The sequence below is a fragment of the Aquila chrysaetos genome, chromosome 12, assembly GCF_900496995.4.
Source record: "Aquila chrysaetos chrysaetos chromosome 12, bAquChr1.4, whole genome shotgun sequence".
NCBI lineage: Eukaryota > Metazoa > Chordata > Aves > Accipitriformes > Accipitridae > Aquila > Aquila chrysaetos.
In genome coordinates this window covers 18,641,501-18,666,348 of record NC_044015.1, presented here as the reverse complement: position 1 = coordinate 18,666,348, position 24,848 = coordinate 18,641,501, and the positions used below count along the sequence as shown (strand labels likewise).

Below are 24,848 nucleotides of genomic sequence, written 5' to 3'. Positions count from 1 at the left end.
CCTCGCCCCGCCCCTGGGGGAAGTGCCTCGCCCCCACCTGCGCCCGCCCCTCCTCCCTCCCTCCTTCCCCATTGGTCCGTATGAATGATGCGGCCTTCCGGCGGCGGGGCGGAGCCCGGGGAGGCCGCCGCGGCCGGCGGCGGGGGAGGGCGGCCTCGGCGGAGCGGGCGCGCGGGGATTGGTGGGTTCGAAGAGCGGCTGCGCGTGGGCGGGCGCCGCCCCCCGCTGCCCGCCGAGGTGATCGCTCTGGGAGCTGTTGCGGCGCCGGGCGCGCGCTGGCCCCTCAGCCCGCCGCCGCGCCGGCACCCAGGTGAGGCGGCGGCCCCGGGCGGGAAGGGGCGCCGGGAGGCCCGGTCGCTCGCCGCCCGCTGCGAAGCCGGCGGCGGCTCGGGCGGGGGTGGAGTCGCGGGCGCGGCGGTGAGCGCTGGATGCCGGGGGGGGGGGGGGGGGGGGGGGGGGGGGGGGGGGCTTTGCGGCGGGCAGCCGCCGTGCCGGCCGGGGCCGCTTGGCGCAGGTGGGGCCGCCGGGTCCCGCCGCCGCCTGTCAGCACCTGCTCCCGCGCCGCGGTCGGGCGGCTCCGGCGGCAGCGCCAGCTGCTCCGGTCCCGGCTTCACAAGGCTGTAGCGGCCTTTATCGCAGAGCCGCTTCTGGGCGGCCTGTTGTGTCGGCGAATAAACTTCCCGCATAGTCAGCTTTGGAAAGCTGCTGTTGGTATCTCGAGTCCTCTATTTGGACTTTAAATGGTATTTCTCCTGGTGGTCGTTGGCCCCAGTTCTTTGGAAACAAACCCAAGACGTACCTATCCAACCAGCCTTTACTGATGGTGTATCCTTGAGAGATCACCCTTGTTTCTCTCAAGTGAGTTAGCAGCAAAAAGGCATTACATCATGTATCTTTAATAAGTTGTGTTGCGCTTAATGAGGTAGGTAAGGATGATAATTAGTAAGTAAAATTTTAAGGGGGTGAAATGAAACACGCTGGTACTGTAACAGGAACCAAAGGACCTGCAAACATACTGTGAAGAGTGAAGTATATAGGGAACAAGCTCTAAACTCCTAAAGAATTTGTTAGACGTTATGTTGTGGCATATGTAAACTCGTATTATACCTGGCCTTATTTATCTGCTAGACTGTAGCCTTTGGTAGTCTAGTTCCTCCCCTTCTTTTGCTTATTCAGTTTTTGAACGGAGGAGCATAGTGAATTGGGAACTGTTCTTTATCCCTTTATTGACCTGATAGCTAAGACACAAATTGTACTCCGCCTTGAAGCTGTAGACTTTCTTCTGCTTTAGAAGCTTTTTCAGCCTAATGTGCTGTTCCTGTTAGATTCTTGCCAGGGGGCTGCAGGGTGCTTGCATCCTGGGTTGCCATAGAGAGCTGTGCAGTCATCTCAGGATATAGAAGAACACGCTGAGTCTTGTACCTCAAAAAGATCAGTTAAAAGATTCTAGTCCTTCCTTGAATTTTGTCTGAAAACTTTATAACTTTTGTTTAGGTCGTAATTTTATTAGAGGTGAAAATTTCAGCAAAAAGGTCATCCTTGCAATGCAGTCCCAAGTACTTTGCTCATGTATTTTTGTTGTGTGTTTGAACTAATTTGTAGGCCTGTACCAGTGTTTCTTCTTCCTGGTTCCATTAATGGTTACCTAGACTTCTGAACTGTGATTATGCATCCCTCTTTGGCGGGAAGGACTTTATACTTTAAGTTGCTTTTGTATACCGCTGAGACAAAACTTATCTGAAACTTAAGACAGCTTTATTGGACTAGAAGAAACCTATGTGGGTCTTGTCTGTGCTTTATTTAAAATGCGGTTATTTAAATGCTCTTGTAACTCTTCCAGGCAACTTAAAACTACTTAGTATTGTACATTCTTGCTACTCTTGCTGGAGAATTACTTCAGAACTTGATGTTTAGGTTAAAGTAATTTTTGAAAAGGTGGTGACAGGCATTTTACCATTTTGTTCTTGTGCTTTCATTGTTACTTGGCTTAAATTGTTATTTCTTCTTTTATTTTGTTTTTTTCTGAGGTGTTTATAGACAACAATTCTATCTCCTCTTAGACTATTTTGGTAGTCAGCAAGCCAGTCTCTTCTAGTATTATTGTTGAGTAAAAGCACTGCAAAAAAGATAGAAAACTTGCTTCTTTTGGCATGTTGCAGAGGAGAACACCACAATTTTGAAATTGAGTCTTAGCTCTCACACCTTGTCAGGGTGGGAATTTATTCTTATTTTGCTGGAACTGTTTCTAATGTCAGTTCTTAGCCTTTTCTTGTCAACAAATGACAGTAGACCAATTTTCTAAACCAGCGTTCTTCAGGTCCCCATGCGCAATATGATTTGGAGAGCAGCTTGGCTCCCCATTAGTTAGGAAGGAAAAGTTTTATGAAGAAATGTTTTTTTTTTCCTAAAAATTAGTGCTATCTGTCCGTAGTTTTAACTATTGAATGTGTGGGGAGCTTTTGTTTTACCCGGTTTATCTGGATTCTTCAGTTTTGCTTAAAACAGGATCATTTTTAGTTTCTCCTGGTTTTCCACTTTCTAAAATTTAACAGCAAAGATATTTTTACTTTTCTCTTCTTGTCATTCAGGTTTTTTGTAGCAGTTGTGCGGTCAATTTCACTTTCCACAACTTAGTCATTCCTGCCCAGATCTGGTAACTATGGTCTTGGTTTTAGTAGTCTTTAAGGTTAACATCGTAATGAAATTGTTTATATTTAGGAAGTAAGTACTGATCTTACGACTTTCTGAAAGATTAACCTGTTATTGCTATTACTATTCCTGTGAATGAAAGAGTAGAGGGATACAAGTTAAAGAAAAAAACCTCTTTTATTTAGGGACTTAATAGCAAGTTAGCTATACAAATGATTGAATTGAAAAAAAAAAAAAAAAAACAAAAACCAAAACACTATTTTGTGGAAGACCACAACATTAGGAATGTAAAATACAGGAAAAATAGAAGTGGAAAAACTGGTAAGAGATGTTCCGAAACTTATGTCGTATTGAACAGATGATTCATGTCAAGCTGCCTCTTGGGACTCAAATTTGGCAGTGTTTGAAGAATATGGTTCTTGTTCATATAATAAAACTTTTGTGTATTATAAGCCTTTTACTAATACAAAGGAAAAACTTCCATGCAGCTGAGTTACAGGGAAAATAAACCATACATAATCTACCAAGAATCTTCTGTAAATCTTTTTTATTTCTTCACTATTTTTGTTTATGACATTTTTTTCTACCATCATCGTGCTGGTATACTGTTAGGAATTTTGTTCCTTGCATGCAACACTTTGGAGCCTGTACCTTGCCTAGCGATTCATTGGTTTGTTAGAGGACAGGGTATGCTATTGTGACAATTGTATTTGTGTAATAACGTGTATATATAGTGGATAAATCTGTGGGCAATGGGGGCAAAATGGAGCCCGGTTCAGTATTTATGACAGACTTAAAAAAAAAACAAAAAACAAAAAACAAAAAAAGCAATGACTAGCTTCTGAATAGATTTGTACCTGCATTCCAAATGTTGGAATAAATATGCAAAGCAGTTTATGACTTGGCACCTCAACAAATCTTTTTTTTTCCTTAAATCTATGTAAGTGATGTGCTATAAATAAACTATACCTGTGTCTATAGGAAGCAAACAATAAGGGAAAAAAAAGTGTTCTCACTATAGTATGTGTTCATCCTGCACTTTTACAGTTTTTACACATTGTAGCTGTATTTTTTTCAGCTGTAGACTTATAATAGAGAAGACAATTAATACTTGCTCTTAAGACTTGGGAACTGAGGGTCACAGGGGATGCACCAAGCAATGCTGCTGGCATTAAATGATGATGGATCATTTTGGTTGCGTAATAAAGGTTCTATGAGAGCTATATCTGCTGCTTGCAGGATAAAAACTTGCTGGAGTGGTAATGGGTTCTTTATGCTGAATGCCTGCTTAATCTCTCAGTGAGCATCACTGTGAGAAATAGGAAATTTGAAATAGCAGCTATATTGCTTCACTTAAATTGCTATTGTGTTTTACCATGAAAGATTTTTTAACATTTAAAAATCTGTTTTGATTTATGGAACCTTAATTTTCCCCTTTCTCTGCAAGATGCTTGTGCAATCTGTCTGTCTGCTTGCTTTCACTTATCAGGATCTCTTTTTAAGAGATGTTATAGGCCAAGAAGGAGCTGAGCCAAGTGGAACATTTTATTGGAGAGATTTGTGATCAACTTGCTCTATCAGCTTAAGTGCAAATAGTCAACATTTTCTGCTGAACTTCTGCCATCTGGTGTTCTTTCACATTGTATAATATGCTCCATTTCCCAAACTGAGTTGGTCTCTCCCAGCCAACTTTACCAGATGCCTTAAATAGTTCTATTTAGAAACCTATACAATACCTTTACTATGCCTAATAGGGCACCTTCACATTTACTAAAGCTAATAGAGTTGGCCTGGAATTATGACAGTACTCTGAAGGTACTAGCGATGAGGATATATGGTTTTTGTCACTTACGTATTGCGTCATTTTCCTAAGTTTCTGCCATCTTGTTTCTGCTCTTAATTATTCCATTTTAAGGAATCTACGTTTCAATCTGATTGCTGGGTGAAAATAGGGTGTTTAGTGTGAGTAAAGATACCAGATTCTGGCCAGAAATTTGAATGTTCCTTAACTGAAAGTTTTAAATTTTATTTAGCTTTTGGTGTGATAAACGTTTCTCTTGTTGCATAGCATATGTGCAGGTTTTTATCTGCTTACTTGTTAAAGGAGGTGTTTGCACAAGCCTTTAACAACAGAAGGGGAGAATGAACAGAAAGGATATACAGAGTTTAAAAGGCTCACCATATTGCAGACCTTTAGCATTACTTAAAGCCCCAAACACTCTGTTAAACTAGGTACTGCACAAACAGAAAGTTAAAAACCTCCTCCTCCTGATCCATAGAATAAGTGGAAAGTATATACACATAATGCTAGAGGGCATGTAGAAATGCTCCTAGACTTCTGTTTGCCTTTGACAGAATGTTGTGTAAGCCAGGGCATCTAGTCTGCTATGCTGAAGAGAGATGTGAGTGGAGGGAGAATCAAGAGGAATTAGCCTATGTGAAAGGGCACAGAAGAAACGAACCTTCTCTTACCTGTATTTAGAACCCACCGTGCAGCAGGGTCCATTGGGTTTAGGCTAACCAAAGAAATAAAGGAAACCACAAACAAACAACATTTTTAGAAATAGGATGATAAATTAAATATATTCACTGTTAAATTAGGTAATAAATGTTGGACTCTGCTCTGGAGCTGTGTTCCTCTAGTGTTGAATTCAAGTTCATGCTTTCATTTTCAGCTGTGGATGTGGTAAGATCCTCACTTCATGGTGAGCAAAATTTGTCTCAGAAGTGCTTGCCACCTGTGGTTTTTTTTTTTTTTTTTTTCCTTAAATCATCTCAAGATTTAGAAGGATCTCCTTGTTAGGACCTTTTTAAAGCTTATTTAAAAATATAGAATGTCATAAACTAGTATGATTTATAATTCCATATTTAATCTTGTAAAGTAGTGGGTTTTTATGCAATATTTTCATTACTTTGTTTCATATAGTTATTAATATTTTCATTAAAATTCTTTCACAGTCCTGCTTCGGACCACTTTGGGCTGTTCTGGTCATACTTGTGCTCCTTTGTCACTAGGGGGTTCCTCCTCCTGCAGTCATATTGATGACTAAATTAAATTGTTGAGTAAAGTAAAATACTTCGACAAAAAGCCCTTTCTTTCATTTGGGTAAATACAGTGCTGGAAACAAATTGGGGAGAGAAGTAAAGAATAGAATCAGTTGGATCACTCAGGAGTTCGTGACAGATAATGATAGTATTTGTGTAATTTTTCATTTAGCAATTATTTTAATTTTTTGAGGGGGGCTGTTATGAGTGTCGTAGCTCCTATTATTAGTATTTTTCTACTCTTTTATAACCTTTGTGCTTCTGTTGACTATCTAGAAAGACTGCTGGTCACACTGAAGTAATTAAGTCTTGGGCATTAACTGGCTAAGAAGGGAGATGAAATAATTCCATAGATAATGAGGCAAGTTTCCATACCTCACTATAGTAATTCAGTTCTTTTGATTCATAAAAAGTAGTTAGCTATGCATTGATCAGTTCTGGTAATAAAATACCTGTCTAGCCTTATGCTGTCAGTTAAAATTTTTTGATTCTCTTTCCAGCAAGGAGCTGATGGTTTCATATATGAGAGAGAGCTCTGTCCACGGTTTGGGGAAAGGAGAGGACACTTCATGTTCCTTTTTCATTAGTATCCTATAAGTAAAATTCTAGGCTTCTGGAGCAGTGGGTTGGTAGGATTTGTATTTTGTTGAAAGAACATCACGTGTGGCCCAAAGCCCAAGCTGATACCCACCCCTTCCACCCATTTTAAGATTGTCTGCAATATTCAGTAATGTGCCTTAATTTCTTGCAGACCCGTATTTGTAAGTCATCATGGTAAATATAATTGAGGTGGAGGAGGAAGCATCTGAATCAAGAACATTAGATAGTGGTTTTAATTTATTTGCAGCTTGTCCGGTGAGTCGGATAGCATAGGATGTGTTAGGCTGGGTCTTTCCCATGCTCCATAGTGATTACAAGCTCTGCAGAATCTTCTTTATCAGACTCACACATAGGAGGAGTGTCTAAGGTAGTTATTTGTGAACCTCAGCTTTCCTGTTCTGTCCTTTAGATGCAACCTGTTAATGTTTGATGTGACTTGCACTTTGATTGTACGCTGGAAGCTTGTATGCTGCTTGTATTGTTTGCTGCTAAGCCAGTCCTTTAAAAGAAGCCCCATGGTTTATTCCAGGGGTATCTCCTCCATATATAAATCCATGAGGAGAAAAAGGCAGTATTTCAGAGCAGGTATTGTTCCATGTCATCACTGACCCTGAATAAAACCTCAAATTCACTTCATCAGCGAAGGTTGTTTCTGTGTGCTGTCAGCTACTCAGCTGTTGAAATTCTGTCAATAGTGGTGCAGAGATGAGTTTAAAATTAAGCTTCGAAGAGTAACCGCACTGGTCTTAGTACAGTGCTTCTTGTGTCTGCATGATCCACGGTCATGACTAGTCACTTGTGTTGTGCTGGGCTTGTGGTTTGGAAAAAATAGCTTTTTCCCAACATGGCACACAGTTATTTTAAGGTTCATTCACAGGGGAATGTGTGTGACTACAGAAATCCTAATGATGATGCTGTTTACTATGTAAATACAATATTAAACTTGATATAGAATTTTAAGGGGTGTGGTGGCTTATTTGAGGCTTATTTGTTAATTTAGGTGAATTATAAAATATCCTTGGACAGCATTGAAGACTAAAAGTATGGTTTGTCTAGTTCTGAGTATTCCTTGTTGTACTATTTGTGTTTACATGCTGTTTTATATTTTGAAAGTCTGGACCCAAGCTAATCTCTATATTTCAGTAATAAGAATTGTCAGTATATTTTTGTTGTGTAGTCTGTCTCTTTCTCCATAGGGTATGCAAAGCTCTGTTCTGTTTTTAGATAATCCAGTTCAAGCTTCTTTTCCTTTTTCTTTTTTTTTCCCACCCATGCTATAGCCTCTTCCTGAAAGGAAATTCAAACTTAGTTCACCATTGGGCAATTTGCCTTAATCTTGAAACAACAAATCTCCGTAGCTAGTTTTTTGAAGGAAATACAATTTATGCGATTGGTCTACCTTTATCTGTACTTCAGTAGCTTTTGAATCTCTCACTCACTTGGCAGATGCTCCTTTCCTATAGCTTTGTGAAAAATAGCAGATGGCTAGAGAAAGCATTACTTGATGGTCTCCTTTAGGGAAAGGCAGAAAGAATTGAACTGTTAGATACTCTGTTTCTGCCCCAAGTGACCGGTCACCATATGTCAGCCATGTAACTGTAGATAAGCAAAGCAATACTTTTGATCACTTGACAAACTCCAAAAAGGAAGGTATGGGTTGAGGGAAGGAGCCAGTGAAGCTCCGGAAATGTATCGTTCTAAGGAGATGCAGGGGAAAAAAAAAATCTCCCTCTCCAACTATATTGTGATTATTGATTCTATATACTGCTAATAAATAGCAATATCGTCTTTCTGTTGCTTGCTGATTCTTTTTCACTTGTGTGGAAATACGGTATTCTATCAAAAGTTAAAATGAAAGGATCTCTTGTAGATGTTCAGTGTAACTAAGAACTGCAAACTGATTAAAGTGATTGTCTACCATTGTGATAAAATTCATGGTATGTAATCACATCTTTTCTGAAATGGAAAATGCCTTAAAACATGACACGCTTGTCTGGAAGTTGTAATAACTAGGACAATTAGCTTGCATAACAGGCTTTTGAGAAAAAAAATGATAGCTATTGTTTTACTGATGTCACGGAGTTGAAATATACTGATGAGGATTGAAGATGGGGGAGTCTTGGTTTCTTCCGTAATTTTTCTTGAGAGTCAGTCAGCCTCATTCAAGTCTTTAGCATATATATCACTGATTCAGTTCAGTGATGTTAATGGAAGGTTGAGATGTACTTTCTTTGGATATTGGCCATTAGGCCTTGGTTCCCTTTCTGAGAACACTGATAATAATTTTATGAAAAATGCCGAGTAAGTGCAAGTGTGATGGGGTTTAACTTCTTAAAGCATTGTGTGGGATTCCTTTCAGTATGTAACGTTAGTATTTTACCGTGATTTTTTGTTTGTTTCATTGTAAAATTTATAGAAATTAACTTAATAGATTTTATGCAGCTTCAGAGAATCAAGTTAAAAGTAGTTTAATAGAATTTAGTAAGGAATTCAGTCTTAAAACCTCATGCCATGCAAACCCCAGGCTTCTGTATCTATATAGGTTCTATATAAATCTGGGATTTAATACAAAAGAATGAAAAGTGACTTTTTGACAGCGGTAAGTGCATTTTCTAGATAAAGCACTGAATTGAGACAAAGTTAGCTTTTTACTGATGGTTTAATTGAAGATCCTTTAGCTGTTTATAGATAGGGTGGATAGCCCTAACTATGGCTCACCATTTTCTCCTAATTCAGAGCTGATAAAGTGCGTGTTTTGTCTATTGTGGGGTATAAATTGGCTGCTGCATTTGATTGCCTAACCTCTGCCTTGCTTTATTGATTTTGGGGAGTGTTGGTTTTGGTATCATACTACTGTGTAATTAGTAACACCAGTTTAATTTTCCACTTCTAAAGGAGGCCCAATCTTTTTCTGTATCATTTTTTCTACTACTTTGAAATTGCAAAAAAGCTGGGACTTCCTGATTTGATAGCTGGAATAGTAAAATTGTGCATTTTAAGGCTGTGTATGCAACTTCAATTTTCTATTTATGCTTTCCTGAAAGGCAGCTCTTTAACATGGATATGGATTTTGCATTGTTTAGAGGTGTAGAGTGAATAAATTTAAAGCAGCTTTGCATTAATACAGATTTTTTTCCTAGTAAGCACTAAATGCTTTTTTCATGCTACATGAAGTTTTAATTAAAAATGTAAGTTTAGGAGAAAGCCCATTTCACTGTTAGATACGCCGATAAGAGTAGAACTTCTGATTTCTGTTAATTCATTAGACTTTTCTGCTGAAGTACTTGTGTCCTCTCAGTCCATTTCATGTTGATCACCAGCTCAGGAAAGGCTTGGTTACACAGAGATATTCTGAATAGTTAAGGTGCATCAAGTGAAAGAGCAAGGCTTAGTTTGCTATAAGTTTGCTATAGTGTAATCCTCCCAAGGCCAGTTTATGCCTGAGAGATACTGTCTGTGGAAGAGTTCATTGATTTCCACCTTCTGAATTTTGAATTCACCACTCTAATTAATATGCTTTCAGTTTGCTTACTGATTACATGTTGGCATGGCTGAAGGCATAACTTGACATCCTAATGAGTTATGGGTGAAGGAAGCAAGGTATGAAGACCAGACCCAGCAATTTTTGTTGGCTCTCTGATCATGATGTGTTGGCCAACTGGGGTGTGTCTGTGTCACCCTCCCAAGAGCAGGAATGTGCCATGTGGCCAGTAAGGAGGGAAGAAAGCAGGAGTAGTGGTTCCAGCTGGTGGGAGATGGTGGCATCAATCAGAGGATGAGGTTGAGTATGAGGACAGAAGCGTAGCCCAGGTAAAATGAAGTTATAAACAGCTGATGTGAAACATACTGCTAAAAATAACTGATATTTAAATAAATGCAGTCATTCTGATGTACTTTAAAATGTAACTGTTTTAAATTAAATTTGGCTTTTTATTTTTGAAAAAGCTTCTTAAACCAAATTATTCAGTTAATTACAATATAAATACACAAACAAATTACCACAGTCGTCATTTCATGATCCACGGCAGTTGCCAAAGCACACATTTTATAGTTTGTGGCATGTAGCAATTTGCATGAGTGTATCCATCTATGGAAGAGAACTTTAAGTGCCCTTGCATTTGCTGAGCAGCAGGAAGGCTCATGGATGATTGCTGTAGACTAGGTAGCTTACAGCTATCTGCTTGTATGAGTTATCTGATTTGAGGTTCGGACAAACTTCCAGAGAGTAAATACCTGTAACACAGTCTTCCCAGTATGTGGGTTGCAATGGTATTGTGAACTGTATGTGTCACACTTTGTAATTGCAAAAATATACCCACACCCACTTGTTGATGCCAAATAATTCTAATGATGAACATGGAAGGGCAAAATAGTTGTTTAACTGGAAGAATGTGGATGGTCTGTTTGAGGGGTGCTGTCAAGGTAGAGTATGATGGGAAGCATGAATCTTCGCAGCTGGTACTTGATAAAACTGAGAGGAAAAGGCATGGCCTACATCGACAACTAAAAATAGAGGGTTGCGTTTTCTTCTGGTGACAGCTTTAAATCTGAGCTCTGTTCTTGTCTTTCGACATCTCTGCAGTCTCTTGGTGAAATATGCATCTGTGAATTACACAACTATATGTTTACTTGCAAAGGAAGGTAATATTAGTACTGAGCAATAAATATGGCAACTCCTTTACTAAAAATATGCTTAAAAGTGGGTAAACTTTTGAATACAGAGTTTCTTTTCTGCTAATCTTTTCCGTGCCAGCCTAAACATGTCTCATGTTGAACTGCTGGCTGCTGCACTCCCTTTGAAGCAGGGTTTGGAGCTTGTATGACAGTGCTGCAGCATTGTGGAATGTGAAGCCAGTGTAAAATAAAAATTAAAAAAACCAACCAAAAAACCCCCCAAAACAAAAACCAAACTCCCATACCTCCCTCCTTTTCTTTTGGAAGCAGGGAGGGGAAAGGAGAATGGACTTTAAACCTCTGCTGGCTTTTGTGCTTACAATGTTCCGGGTGGGATGATCTCCACAACGGATGACCTCCAGATGGGATTGTGCCAGCCAGTTCTGGCTACTGTGGGACTTCAGCTAACTATCAGGGTTTCAGCAGTACTGTTTATGTGTAAAGAAGTTTGTGATCTTGTTTCATATTATGCCTTTTATTCTGTAGCTTTCATCCTTTAAGCTTTTTGTTTGGAACTTCATGAGGCCAAAGAATACTAACAAGGGTAAATTACTCAAAGCTTCCAACAGAAGAGTGTTGGTTTTTGTTAAACCTTCTTTGCTTTCTCGCTTGCCTACCAGAATTGCCATATGTATGTAGTAGGCTTTGGCTCTGGCTTTTAAGTGCTTCATTGACGCTTCCTGCTTGGTAAGAGTAGTGTTATGCTTTTACATCAGCTGCAAATGGTTATGAGTTATTAACTGACTATGAGACTTCAAGCCAAGCATTTTGTGTTCCCTTTGCAGAAACGGAGCTGAATGGAGCTTAAAGGGCCACAGATGAAAGAACTTGAACACGTTTCTGAAGGTTTAAGATGTGTCTGACAGTGACCTCCTTACCTTAGTAATAAAAAAGAGTTTTTCAACAGGAGCTTAGGATATCTTTACTACAGCTTATTAATATACTAACTGGAATGGTGTTCTGACAACAACTCTCCGTAGTAAAGTACTTACCCTACTACAGAACAGTATTATTTTCTCTACTGATAATGCAACTCAATGGAGGAAAGTAATGTTTTGATAAGCATGCGTGAAGATCGTTCCTTTCATGTGCGATACAGGTAAGACTGTATTCATTTTAGTATGAATGAATAAGTGCTCTTAATAATACAAAACTAAACAAGTTGCAACAAATAGTTTGGTGTCTCTGTTATTAGTGTTATTGAAACTGAAAGCTAAAATCACTTTTTTCTTTTCTCAATTTTTGAACTATGAAAATTCACTTTTGCTATATAGTAGATTGTATTAGTATAATTACATGATTGTATAGTATTGGAACTGTGTGCCGTTGCAGAATAGTACATGATTGTCTGTATTTCTTTGTATTTCTGATAGAATGATACGAGGTATGATCCCTGCATGGTAATACCTGCTCTCTCTCTTCTTTTAACTTTTGGGCTGCATATGGAAATTTTTGAGTTTTGTCTGCTGAAGTTCTCTGTACTTGTCCACTGTTGCTTCTATGAATGATGAATGTATAGGTGTGCTGTCACCTAGAGCAGTGTTTTCCATGCTTAAAATAAAGAGATTTGATTGATAGATAAACTGCTTTGATACCTTGGACTAAAAAAGTACTGTTATTGCAAGTCAAGAGGTTATGTGATTTCACTTCGGAGAGCTTTTATAATTTTTCTTCTGGAATCCCCTTTACAGACATGGGACAACATGTTAGCATTGCAGACTCGCTCTGAAGAACCGGAACAACAGAAGCATTATGTAGTGCGTGTATTTGGATGGCTGGTGTTTGGAAGGGTGAATCTTGCAGCTCACTCAATAGGAAGGGATACTGGAATGATTGTTTTAAAAACAGATCAAAAGGGTGATTCTTCTTGTGTGCTCCTCCCACCCTCTCCCCTAGTCATCCTTGCTTTGGAGGCTTTTTCCATGCTAGCTAACAGGAATAAAGCACTACCCCTATTTGTAAGACAGTACATGCTATGGCTTAAAATTAATTCTGAAAATGTTCTGACAGTGTTAGATTGCTGTTAGATTGGTCTTCCCTTTCATGGAAGTACAGTGTTAGTTCTGTTTAGCAGTGCAGTCAGCAGGAGGAACTTTTTCATGGACAGTAAGGAGAATATTAGCAAATAAACTGTAATTTACTCTCTGCTGTCTTTATTTTGCTAAAATCTTTATATGGTGGCTTTGACAGCAGGAATCTCTAAGTGTGTGAGCATATTTCTTCTGTGCTGTTTCCTGAATGTATCTAACTCCCAGCATTCCTCTAACATGTTTACCCATGCTGTTACTGATGCTCTTGGTCCTCCCCAGACAACTATAGAAGATCCTTGCTCACTCTAATAAAAGCAGGAGCTGTTCAGGGTACTATTATAGAAGTAAATGGATGAAGAAAGTGGCACAGCCAATTGTCTGGTTTAAATTGACAAGCCAAAAATAACTTCAAAAAAATCGGCAAGCACAGTCAGGGTAAAATGTCTTACTACTTTGTACTGTATTTCAGTACAGGCTTGAATGATACTGATTAACAATAAAAATATTAATGGCCTTATTAAACCTTTCTGTAAGAACTGTAATCTGATGAACATTTAAAAAAAAAATCGAGGCATAATACTTTTTTTTTAAAATATTAAACTTTTCTAAAACTTACAGAAACTGCATATTAATTCAGTCTATTGAACTGGAATTTTATGATAATTTAATAGCTATAATATGGAAAGATTTTATTTGGTTGTAGTTTAAGATCTGATGCAGTAAAGAATAGGTCATAAATTACTGGGGGTGGTGGTGTTATTTATCAGTTTTAAAAATTTCTTATCTACAGGTATTGTCTGAGGCTCATTTGGCTCTGCTTTTTCCTTTCTTCTGGTACTCCAGTAGAACTGACTTTAAAAAGAAGCTGGTGGCCCACTCCTAAGGAAAGGTCTGTTTCTTATTGTGCAAGCTGTTTCTTTCTCCCCACTGTACTTGGCCAGTATCACTTTAGCAGCTATAAAAATACTTACGCTGGTGGAAGGAAACTATTTTTTATTCTTATGTTGTTTAGTGACTGAAAATAAATTGCTGAAGTTAATAAATGGGACTAATAAGTGATCTATAGAGTAAATATTTGCAGAACTCACTTGTCTTGGCCTGCTAAATACCAAAACTTTGTAACTGCTTTTATCTTGACTGGAACAAAAGAACCCCAAATTCAGGTGTGTGGTTTCTTCCTGTGTATGTGTGTGTTGTTTTGTTTCTAAGTTTGCGATCAAACTTAGTTTGACTAAACACAGTATTGCAGTGGAGGTGTAGTTGTTTGGAGTGGTCAGTGTGGTGTGCTTCTGCAGTATGTATAGAAACCAAGAATAAGGGCAGGAGTCAGCAATAGTATGTGATCTTTATTATAGGAAGCTGTGGCATTAGTAATTTTATGCATCTGAATTAGAGATATAATTGGTTTTTTTTTGTTTTGTGTCTAGGTATGGTATTGTGGATCAACATGTTTCATGGCAAATTACATGGCAGCTCCATTCCCCCTCAATAGCAAAAAGTCCCCCTGGTGGGAATTGAATGGAGTAAAGCTAAATTAATTGTGTTTAGAGATTGTAGTAATCGATGAGTCTTCTTGCCTTCTTCTATTGCCTTATTTGTCACCAGTTTTTTTTATTGTAAGATGAGAACAGCTGAAGGAAGGCAGACTCCAAAAAGGGCGAAAAAACCAAGGAGGCTAGGGTGGAGGTATATGCATAGGGTTTATATTCTTACAAGTATCAAGGTTCAAAACAGAATGTGAAGAAGGTCAAGGAAGAACAAGGGGGGGGGGGGGGAGTTTAAAAAAAAAAAAAAAAAAGAAAGAAAGAAAAGGGAGCCAGGCCAGATGAAAAGCTTAGAGGGACAGATAAGGATGAGGTAGTTTTACAAATGAGAAATTATTCAGGAGATGCCAACCTTTCAGAGAACAGGTCCGGGCAACTATAAACAGAATAACAAAATGAAGCCCTGTATGAGTATTTCCACAGTAATATCTGGAACATTATCCTGTTTAGCAGGAACAGAATTTCATTATAAGTACACAGATGAATGGGCCTTGTTCTCTCTTCTCATCTCTGCAGATTCAATGTGTCTTTTGTTTAGGCATTGGGTGTTGACTAAATGAGTAATTCAGTTCAGCTCTGGGAACAGAGCAAGTAATTTCATATTCTCCTTGTAACTATTTAATGACTTCCTAAAACATTGATAACCTAGCCCTGTCTAGTCTGCTGACATCCTATTTAACCATTAGTAGTGACAGTTAAAACAGCCTCTGAGAACATTCCCAAGAGGTGATAACTTTTTGACTGGAAAATACCTATGTAAATCTTTTTTTTTTTTTTTTTTTTAAAGTTGTGTTAATTTTCATAACAGTCCTTTAAGTAATGGAGGAAAAAAAACCAAACCGAACCCACATCTCTTCTGAGTCCAGTTTTGGTACTTGATGGATAAGCCTAGCAAACTTTTAAAATAACTGAATGATTTCATAGCTCTTATATAACGTGAATAAAATATTAATATTGGGTACAGCAACTGTGGAAATAAATATTTCATTTTCTGTGTTCTTTTTTTATAACTTATTTAGACTTTGAAATTGTGGAAGTTCAGTAAGAAAGGATCCCAATGGAATTACAGCTTTAATTTGCTGTACAAATTCTAGCAACCTATTAACACAACTTTTCTAGAGTTGCTCTCAAGAGTAGTATTCAATTCTGGTTTCTTTTTTACTCAAACAATTACTAATTCCCATTCCCACTCACTTTCTGTAATTCTGGTTGAATTGAAACACTCTAATATCCGATTTTCATCAGCCTGGGTATAAGCCTTAGCTTCATAGTTAGTTATGTTCTGTATGAAAAAACCCAAATCTTTCATTTTTATAAGTTATGTTAAGTCTGAGTTGCAAAGGCAAAAGATTATATTTCAAGTTTCTTGATGAAATGGTAATGCTGCCTTGGCATTTGGCAGTCTTTGGTGTAGTGTGAAATTAATTGAATGCAGTATATCAGGAAAATTACTGGTCCATAGCATTCTCTGATACTGTCTTTGTACCTTTTTAAGCTGTGCCTTTTCTTCATTGATTAGGTGGCTGACGCATCACAGTTGCAAATCAAAACTTTTTTTTTTTAAATGGGATAAATTCACTTACAGAACTGGAGTCTCGTACAGCATTTTGACTATTACGTCGCATACCCATTTTGCTGAAAGCTCTACCCTTTTTAGCTGTTCAGGCTAAAAATCTAAAGAAATGAATGTGATTGTGTCATGGTTTAAATTTTCACACTTAAGGAGCACCATATTTTCTAGCCGTCACTTTAATTGGACATGTCAGTTAACATGAGGTGCCCGGAGAGAACCTCTTTGGATAGGATTAAGATTACCCAATGAAGTGTTTTAAGTCTTAAACCTTCAGTTGCTGATGGTGTAATCATTTCTGCCTGTACTTAACTGTACTTAATCATTTCTGCCTTTTTCTGTCTTACATTCAACACATGCACAATGTAACAAAAACCAGGTTGTGTGTTCTAGCAAACAGGAATGCTTTAACTTCTCTGAGAAGAGTTTCCAAACCTAAAAATACTGCATGTGTTATGGATATCCAACGTGAGAAGTTGGGCCTGGGAACTTCATGCCTGAGTTATTGTTTGCTGTCTGCTCCTTTACCAACTACCAAGCATACAGTATTTTTAATCGCAAAAGTTAAATATGTCTGTCATCTCGTTGTGCTTAAGTTGTGGAATGTCGAAGACCAGCAGGTATGGTACTATTTTGTGTTGGTAGCTTATTTTACTTATGATCCAAATTCTTTTAGTTCTCTTGGAAGTCAGTGGATTTTTTCAAAAATATTTCCTTCTTGCTCAGATTTGAGTAGAATGTTGTATAACCTATTTTTTTCCTATTTAAGAAAAATAAAGAAATGTAAACATTGCAGGTATGTTAAATACTTCATCACTGTGTCTTGCCAAAACAGCTGTCTTCTGGTGTTGCCATTAGAGTAACTTTTGGAACAGTTTTGGAACAGCAAACATTTGATTGTTGCTGTTACTGATCTGTGCATATGAAGGGAAATGCTTTTAGGAATAGAATTCTAAATGGTTTATTCTTACAACTGGGTGAATGATGACGTAACAATGATATCTTTAATTGCATAGTGTTCTGTTTTGGAGTGCAAGCCCTTATACTTTCTGTGTAATCCATCTTGAAGAAAAATTCAAAACAGTATACAAATCTACAAAGTTGATGTCTACTTTTTGACAATATTAACACACAGTTTTTAAACACAGAATGTCTCTTACTGAGTTTTCTTTCTGAAAAATCTTTTAAAAGTAGAATGATGGTGTTTTTGCGAGCTTTTTAAAATGGATGTATCTTGAAAAAGCTAGAGAACTATACTGCTTGAAGATCAAGACCCTGAAGTCTTCCTTCTCATCCTCCTCTCCCCCACCTCCCTTGCATCTCAGAACTGGAAAGTAGGAAAAGTTTGTATGTAATTGTTAACACTTACTGAAATGTTACCTTTTGTACACATGAATTCACAGTACCAAAAATACATATGAATGTTTTTTGGCAGCTGCAGTTCTCTAACACCTTCTTTGTTCATCATTAAAAATGTAATCTGCAAATTCTGCTATAAATTCATTCATGAGTATCTTCTTTACTGCTTGCAGTATATTGTACCTGTATAATTACACAATTATTTGCTCATGATGATCAAAAATATTCCAGTGATTCCTGGAACAATGGCAGTTAAGTAACTCGAATTGACATACGTTTTGTTGTTAATTCAACCTAGATCTTTTTTCTTTACACTCTGAGAATTTTCATAGCAGTGCCACTATAGGAAATGGTGAAGTGCCAAGAAGTTTTGAATTACATAGGAAACAACTTTGGGAAAAATAGTCATGGTCTTTGGTATACAGGAATATTTCAATTTTAATATTTTTTTGTCAGTAAGACATTTTTCAGGTAATTATGGTATCAATCTAAAAATAAAAGTGCTTATGTTTGTCAAAATCAGTATTTTCCAAGAATAGCTTGGTTTTTTAGGTCACTTTTCTGAAATTATCTAGATGGTGAAAACTCTGCATTTTTGAATCGTACAGGTGCTCTATATGGACAGAGCAGTGTTTGGATTTCCTCCCTGAGACTTAAAAAGAAAGAAGGAAAAAAAAAAAAAGTTGAAGCTATTTGTTCTAAAGTTATGTTTGCTCATCACTGTTGAAGTTGCAATTTCCATTTCAGCGTTAGTTTCTGTGATATTATAGTACCAAGTTCATTGTTTGTCCTGTGGTGCTGCTTGCCTACCTGTCCTACACTAATAGAGACCCTCTGAGTAAAATAACCTCTTCAGAACTCACGTTATTGGACAAAGTACTACATTTAGAGTGACCATTTTTCTTTTTACTTAAATTGTGCAGAATGGAGGCTTCCTGCCTAGAGCTGGCTTTGGAAGGTGAGCGCCTGTGTAAAGCAGGAGATTGCCGAGCTGGTGTATCTTTCTTTGAAGCAGCTGTTCAGGTTGGAACTGAAGATTTAAAAACACTCAGTGCTATTTACAGCCAGTTAGGCAATGCCTATTTCTACTTGCATGAATACGCAAAGGCCTTGGAATACCACCACCACGATTTAACTCTTGCAAGGTAATCTTGTGTCTTTCTTTAACCATGTTCTCCATTGCATCCCGTTCTTGTAGAGATGAGCAGTTGACTGTTCATTTTCCTACCAAACCCTGCTATTAATACTGGATAACAAGTGAATGTGGTGGTGGCAGAGGGCCAGGGGGTCTGGCAGGTAACTTGACTGCCCTTTAACCTGGGAGCTAATACTCAGTCTAGCACCATAATCCTGGTACTGACTGAGCCCTCACCACATTTGTGCATAATTAAGCGGCTTCTTCAAATCCACCCTTTCTTTATCCTTTCCTGTTTCTAAAACTCAGCCTTCCTGTTTCCTCAGGATGTTAAGCTGGCTGTCTTGATTACTAGACAGAACTCATTCATGTTTCTCTGTGTAAAACTTGTAATATAATATTGTGAAATCTAAAAACCCTATTTATGCATCTGACTTTTAATGATTTGGTATAGATCCAATAAAAGACAAAGGCACCTAATGTACTTAACCTCAGTTCGGCACAAATCTATTCTTCCCCTTGCCTCAACCTGCTCAAGTGCTGTAACCTTGTGGCAACTCTGTTCTGTTGTGTTATTCCCCAAGTATCACAGTCTGAGTGGTTCGGCGGCAGTCTTTTGCCTTAGTCTCATTTAGAATCTAGAAATGTAGTATTACCTCTGAGCTTTCTGTAAGACCAGTATGTCTTGTAAATCATACAAGACTACGATAGTCGAGTAAACTGCAGAAACAGTTAAACCTCTCTTTCTAATGCTGGGACTGGCTTTCTACATAATCATTAAGAATTTTCTCTTTATTCTCTTCCTAAAAGAAGTGCTTTTTTTTTTTTTTTTAATGTTAAGTAGGTGATCAATACCATGAATACTAGCAGCTGCACAAACAGCACCAACAAAATTAAACGTCTGTAACCACAGATTGAACAATGTTTATGTGAGTGCATTTTAGGTATGCAATGAACTGAATACATACGTATTTACATGGCTGTAATATCTTTTCATAAATTCTTCTGTCTACCATACATTGATCATCCGCTTGGTTTCAAATTATACACTATTTACTGGGTACTTTATTTCTGCAATTTTAGGACAATCGGAGATCTACTGGGAGAAGCTAAAGCTAGTGGGAATCTGGGCAACACCTTAAAGGTACTTGGGAATTTTGAAGAAGCTATTGTTTGTTGTCAAAGACATCTGGATATTTCCAGAGAGCTTAACGATAAGGTAAGAACTGCTTAGCAATCTGGAAGTAAACTAATACACATTACTGAACCCTGTTGTATAGGTAATGAGTGTGCCACCTTTCAGAGGGAAGTAAATACTGAATATTCAATTATTTCTTCTAGACAGTAAGAATCTGTTAGTTGTAAGATAGTTGTTTGCACCTGGAAGACTACAGATCCAGATTAATAAATATTACTGTGTTTTGTGTTTTGTTTTTTTAAAATTTAATTTTCAATGATAATTGGCCTCAAGAATTATTATGTATCTTGCACCTTAAAAGGAAGTAGTATGCAAAACAATTTGATTGAGGGATGTGACTGGGTGGGAGTAACGTACGTGATAAGAACATGTTCAGAATGGACAGAGCATGCGTTGACAACTAGTTAACAAACTTTTTTTCCCATCTGTGGATCGTACTAATAGTTGTTGTGACACAAGACTTTGAAGCATAAAATTTTAATGCCTTATTTTACTTTTGGTTTAGGTTGGAGAAGCAAGAGCACTGTATAATCTGGGAAATGTGTATCACTCGAAAGGGAAAAATGTAGCTAGTGCCGGGACTCATGATCCAGGGGAACTTCCAGATGATGTGAAAAATGCTTTACAAAAAGCTGCAAATTATTATGAGTAAGTAGTAGCTTTAAATGTTGGGGATTGAGAGGATATGGTTATCTAGTTTGTTAGAATACTGGGAGATGAGTGGTGTCATGAACTAACCTGTAGCACTCTTCTATTCAGAACAGTGGTACCTGTGAATTTTTTCCCTTTTAAACTGGAGAGTGCACTATTTTTTTGTTACGTCCTCATTTTTAGTGCACCTCTTATTACCTGGTAAGTCCTTCCCTTACATTACAATCCAGTAGTACTCTTCAAACCAGACCCAGACAACAATAGGACCTCAGCAGACTTGTATATAATGTAGCTCTGGAACTAGAAGCGAGCACACCAGTTTGAGTAAGAATGCAGTTAAGTTCACTATCTCACAGGAAGTGTTTCCTACTCAGTGGAAGATTTATGGTTGCATAAAGGACATTAAAATAGGCCAAAGTAGCATACCTCTACCTTTTCCTTCATATAAATGGAAAGATGTATTTTTTAAATTATTACTTAAATGACCGTGAGAAAAAGAACTCTTAAAAGTCACTATTCTTCCCCTTCTCACTTCCCCCAAAACAGGGAAAACCTTACAATAGTAACAGAGCTGGATGATAGAGCAGCACAGGGACGTGCCTTTGGAAATCTGGGAAACACACACTATCTTCTGGGCAACTTCAGGAGTGCAGTTTTAGCCCATGAACAGGTACAACAATGTGCTAGTAAGGAAATTCTGTTCTTAAGTACATCTATTGTGTTGGATCCTGTTGCAAGCTTTTTAATGCAAGTTTTAAATCTTAATGGCGCAGCTTCAAGTTTGGCTGTTCTTTTCAAACATTGTTGACCTAAAGAACAGATACAGACACACAGTGTAAAAACTACAAGTATGCATTTCTGTATGCAAATGTATGTTACGAAGTAGAAAATTGAGTAAATAACGCAATTATTTCACATTTTTAAGCGTCTCCTAATTGCAAAAGAATTTGGTGATAGATCAGCGGAAAGAAGAGCATACAGCAACCTTGGAAATGCCTACATATTCCTGGGTGAATTTGAAACTGCTTCTGATTACTACAAGTTAGTTGACTGTTTAGAAATATAATTTATACCTCTTCTTGTACAGTTTACTTCTGTTGTGCTTGGTACTTTAGGTCACTGTAGAATAGATCTCTCTCCAACATATACTTAGAAAAGAGCTGCATTTGTTTAGCAAAAATAACATTTTTCCCTAGTTGTTTAACTATTCTGGTTCTTTTAAGGGAGGGGCAGCATTAATCTTTTTTTTTTTTTTAACTTTTTTGTTATTTTAAATAGATTCTTCGCAGCGCTGTAGACATCTTTGTGTTGATAGGCATTTAGTCCCCTTTATTCTAGAACCAAGCATTACTGTCTTAGCTCTTAGCAAGTTCCGGAATGATCTGAATAACTTTAATAGACCTGAGATGGGTAGCTGTCTCGGGTACGCTCCCTAGCTGAGATAAGTGGTGCACATCAACATGATTTTACATATTTAGTCTGTATTTTCAATCAACACTTTTTTCTTGATCTCTGCACCACTAAGCAGTTGCTGCTGTAACTTGGGAAAATACAAGCTCGGCAAAAATACAGTGTGGGTGTTATTAGCATCTTATGTGGATTTCAGAGCTTACTTGTTCTTTTTGAAAAGGGAAAAAAAGCCTCCATACCGAGCAGATTCCTCGTAGCACTCAAATTCTTCTTACCCAGCAGGGGCAGGCTGGCTTGGTGGTTATAGGTCTGTCTTGCTCATGTTGATGGAGAATATATAGTATTTATTGGAATGCTGGTACTAAACTGTTTCAAGGGCATACTATCAGGAAAACTGGTATAAATTATTGATGAAGCAATAAATTAAAATTAGAAGATGCTGTTTGAGGGGTCAGTCTGCTCTCTAATAAAGTAAATGGAAACAGGTTGCAGTGGAGGGCAGTGGAAGACAGACACTTAAAATCTTGTAAGAGTTTACAAGATAGTAATTTATTAGCAGCTAATTTGCCAGCCTGGTGTCCTCATTTGTTTAATTTGTATAACTGATTTTTAGTTGTGCAAGTATACTTTTAAAAACTTTTCCTTACAGTGATTTTTGAGGTGACTAACCCCTTCTTCCAGGAGGACGTTACAGCTGGCTCGACAGCTTAAAGACAGAGCTGTGGAAGCACAGGCCTGCTACAGCCTTGGGAACACATATACTTTGCTTCAAGACTACGAAAAAGCAATTGATTATCATTTGAAACACCTTGCGATTGCTCAGGAATTAAATGATAAGTAAGCCCTAAGAGATTGTTTAATGTATGTATGACACTTAAACCAAATCCCGTTGCCTCTAACTTTGCTGTCGTTGTTCTGTATATGACAGCTGAATTAATGTGAATTCCCTACAGTGCTGGGCTCTGGTTTTCATACAGGGGAAAAAAATTACTTGTGAAAGTATTGCAGCTAATGAGTCCGAGATGAAAGAGGAACTGGTGAATTACTGTCTCTACATCTTCTTCTGTCAGCATCTTCCTTGTAAATTAAGAAAAGCAGATCTCTCTTTTTCATGACCTCATTGTAATAATTTTGCATACCTTCACAAGAATATGTCTCCTACTTTTCCACAGATTAAGATGGGAAGGGATGGGGAAAGGGGAGTAATGCAATAGCTAGTAATGCTTATTTTATAATCATGATTTCTAAGGCCTTTTTTAGAACACTGGGTACAACTACAATTTTTTACAGCTTTTAAATGCACTTCTAACTCAATAAGCAGAATATATGAATAAGGCATGCAATCTGATGAAAAGCAAAGTAGGTTATAAAATGTTCCATGCTTGCAAAACTGAGTGACTTATGTTTGTTGTGAGCTTAAAAATTAAAATTTTGATTAATTTGCTTGTGCTTATGGTTATACCCAGATGACACTCCTTTAAATGCAATACTTGACGTGTTGGTGTTGGAATGGTTTCCAATGATAGCCTTCACTTTTCTCGGCACAGCAATCTTACTGTGGCGGTATTATGAACACCTGACCCCTACTGTTCAGCAAGTAAAAGTATAATTGAAAATGTGTATTGTTTTTCAGAATTGGTGAAGGAAGAGCATGCTGGAGTTTAGGGAACGCATATACTGCTCTGGGAAATCATGACCAAGCTATGCATTTTGCAGAAAGGCACTTGGAGATTTCAAGAGAGGTATGATTTTCATACTCTGTGTATGTTGGCTGGTTGTTTTTTGCTCTTACACAGTGATTTTATGGAGGTGTGTTCATACATTGAATTTTGAATAATGGAATGGATTTTGAATGATTTCTGAGATAGCTGACTTCAAATTATTTCAGCCATGTCTCGCTGCAACTAGTTCCTTAGTTCTTGTGCCGCCTCTGATAATGTCAGCATGGAATCCAAGTTAGTAGCCTAGCAGAGGTTACTTTAGGCTTTGTTATGTACCGTTTAGTTGTTACGTACTTCACTAAAAAGATGATTCTCTGTTTCCAGCCAGAAAAACTTTTCCAGCCTTTTTCTCCCAGAAATCTAGAGGACAAGGTTTGCTTTATATTAACATGTGTATTCTTTGTTACAATACTAGAATTGCTTATTTTATTCGGTTGCAGGTAGGAGATAGAAGTGGGGAACTCACTGCTAGACTTAATCTCTCAGATCTTCAAATGGTTCTCGGATTAAGCTACAGCACAAACAACTCCATGATGTCAGAAAGCCATGTGGTAGACCACAGTATGAATGGTATGCACCTCTTTCTGCAATACTTTCTAACAGGGAACTTCAGAAAGAATCTGTTGTTTGCATTGTTTTCTGACTACAGATGGTTCTTCTGGAGGATTTACATTGTGAATCACAGGTTACTGCTTAATTTCTTCACGTGAAGTTTCTAATTGTCCCCCCGCCCCCGCACTTTTTAATGTGGGACATTTATCTATTTGCTGCCAAATTATGTCTCCTTTTTTTCTTCATACCATCTTAGTGACACTGGGGGTTACAGCAGAACCCAGTTCATTTGATGTTCCTCTGTTCAAAGATCCATGGTCCTTCTCTGTGTCCCATGAAAGCAACTTACATAGCCTAGATTGGTGTGGGTTTGAAGGCTGCTTTTACCAGTGGTTTTTATTCTCTGCTGATACTATTTACCTGCACTGTTTTGGAACTCAGAATTGCTGTACCTGGGATCTTAGATGAGTACAGCCACAGCTTTGAAGGTGACACCATAAATCTTAACGATAAAAAGATTAACCTGATTCTTTCTTGAAGGTACCAGACCAAAAGTAGGACGCCGCCACAGTATGGAGAACATGGAACTTATGAAATTAACACCAGAAAAGGTTGGCACTTTCCTTCTTTCTGTTCTGCTGGTGAGATTGCAATGAGATGTTTCTAAGGGTTTAACGTCAATAGTTATGAATAGTCAGAAGTATTATACG

General features: G+C 38.0%; 1 protein-coding gene across 6 annotated transcripts in view; it reads left to right on the top strand.

Moving 5' to 3' along the window:
- The first annotated feature begins 188 nt into the window (after positions 1 to 188).
- Positions 189 to 24,848, top strand: part of GPSM2 (G protein signaling modulator 2) — a 30,580-nt gene continuing 5,920 nt past the window's right edge. The window contains exons 1-13 of one of the 6 annotated variants that reach the window (XM_030032728.2): positions 189 to 310; positions 11,754 to 12,067; positions 12,660 to 12,825; positions 13,789 to 13,887; positions 18,395 to 18,616; positions 19,690 to 19,825; positions 20,310 to 20,452; positions 21,002 to 21,125; positions 21,381 to 21,496; positions 22,547 to 22,702; positions 23,499 to 23,607; positions 24,027 to 24,156; positions 24,679 to 24,749. In XM_030032728.2, the coding sequence (XP_029888588.1) occupies positions 12,740 to 12,825; positions 13,789 to 13,887; positions 18,395 to 18,616; positions 19,690 to 19,825; positions 20,310 to 20,452; positions 21,002 to 21,125; positions 21,381 to 21,496; positions 22,547 to 22,702; positions 23,499 to 23,607; positions 24,027 to 24,156; positions 24,679 to 24,749 (1,392 nt within the window). In that variant the 5' untranslated portion in view covers positions 189 to 310; positions 11,754 to 12,067; positions 12,660 to 12,739. Of the gene's footprint in view, positions 311 to 11,424; positions 11,513 to 11,753; positions 12,068 to 12,659; positions 12,826 to 13,788; positions 13,888 to 15,588; positions 16,733 to 18,394; positions 18,617 to 19,689; positions 19,826 to 20,309; positions 20,453 to 21,001; positions 21,126 to 21,380; positions 21,497 to 22,546; positions 22,703 to 23,498; positions 23,608 to 24,026; positions 24,157 to 24,678; positions 24,750 to 24,848 lie in introns of those variants that run through there. The other 5 variants (XM_030032729.2, XM_041128011.1, XM_041128009.1 and 2 more) reach the window with 5 other exon arrangements.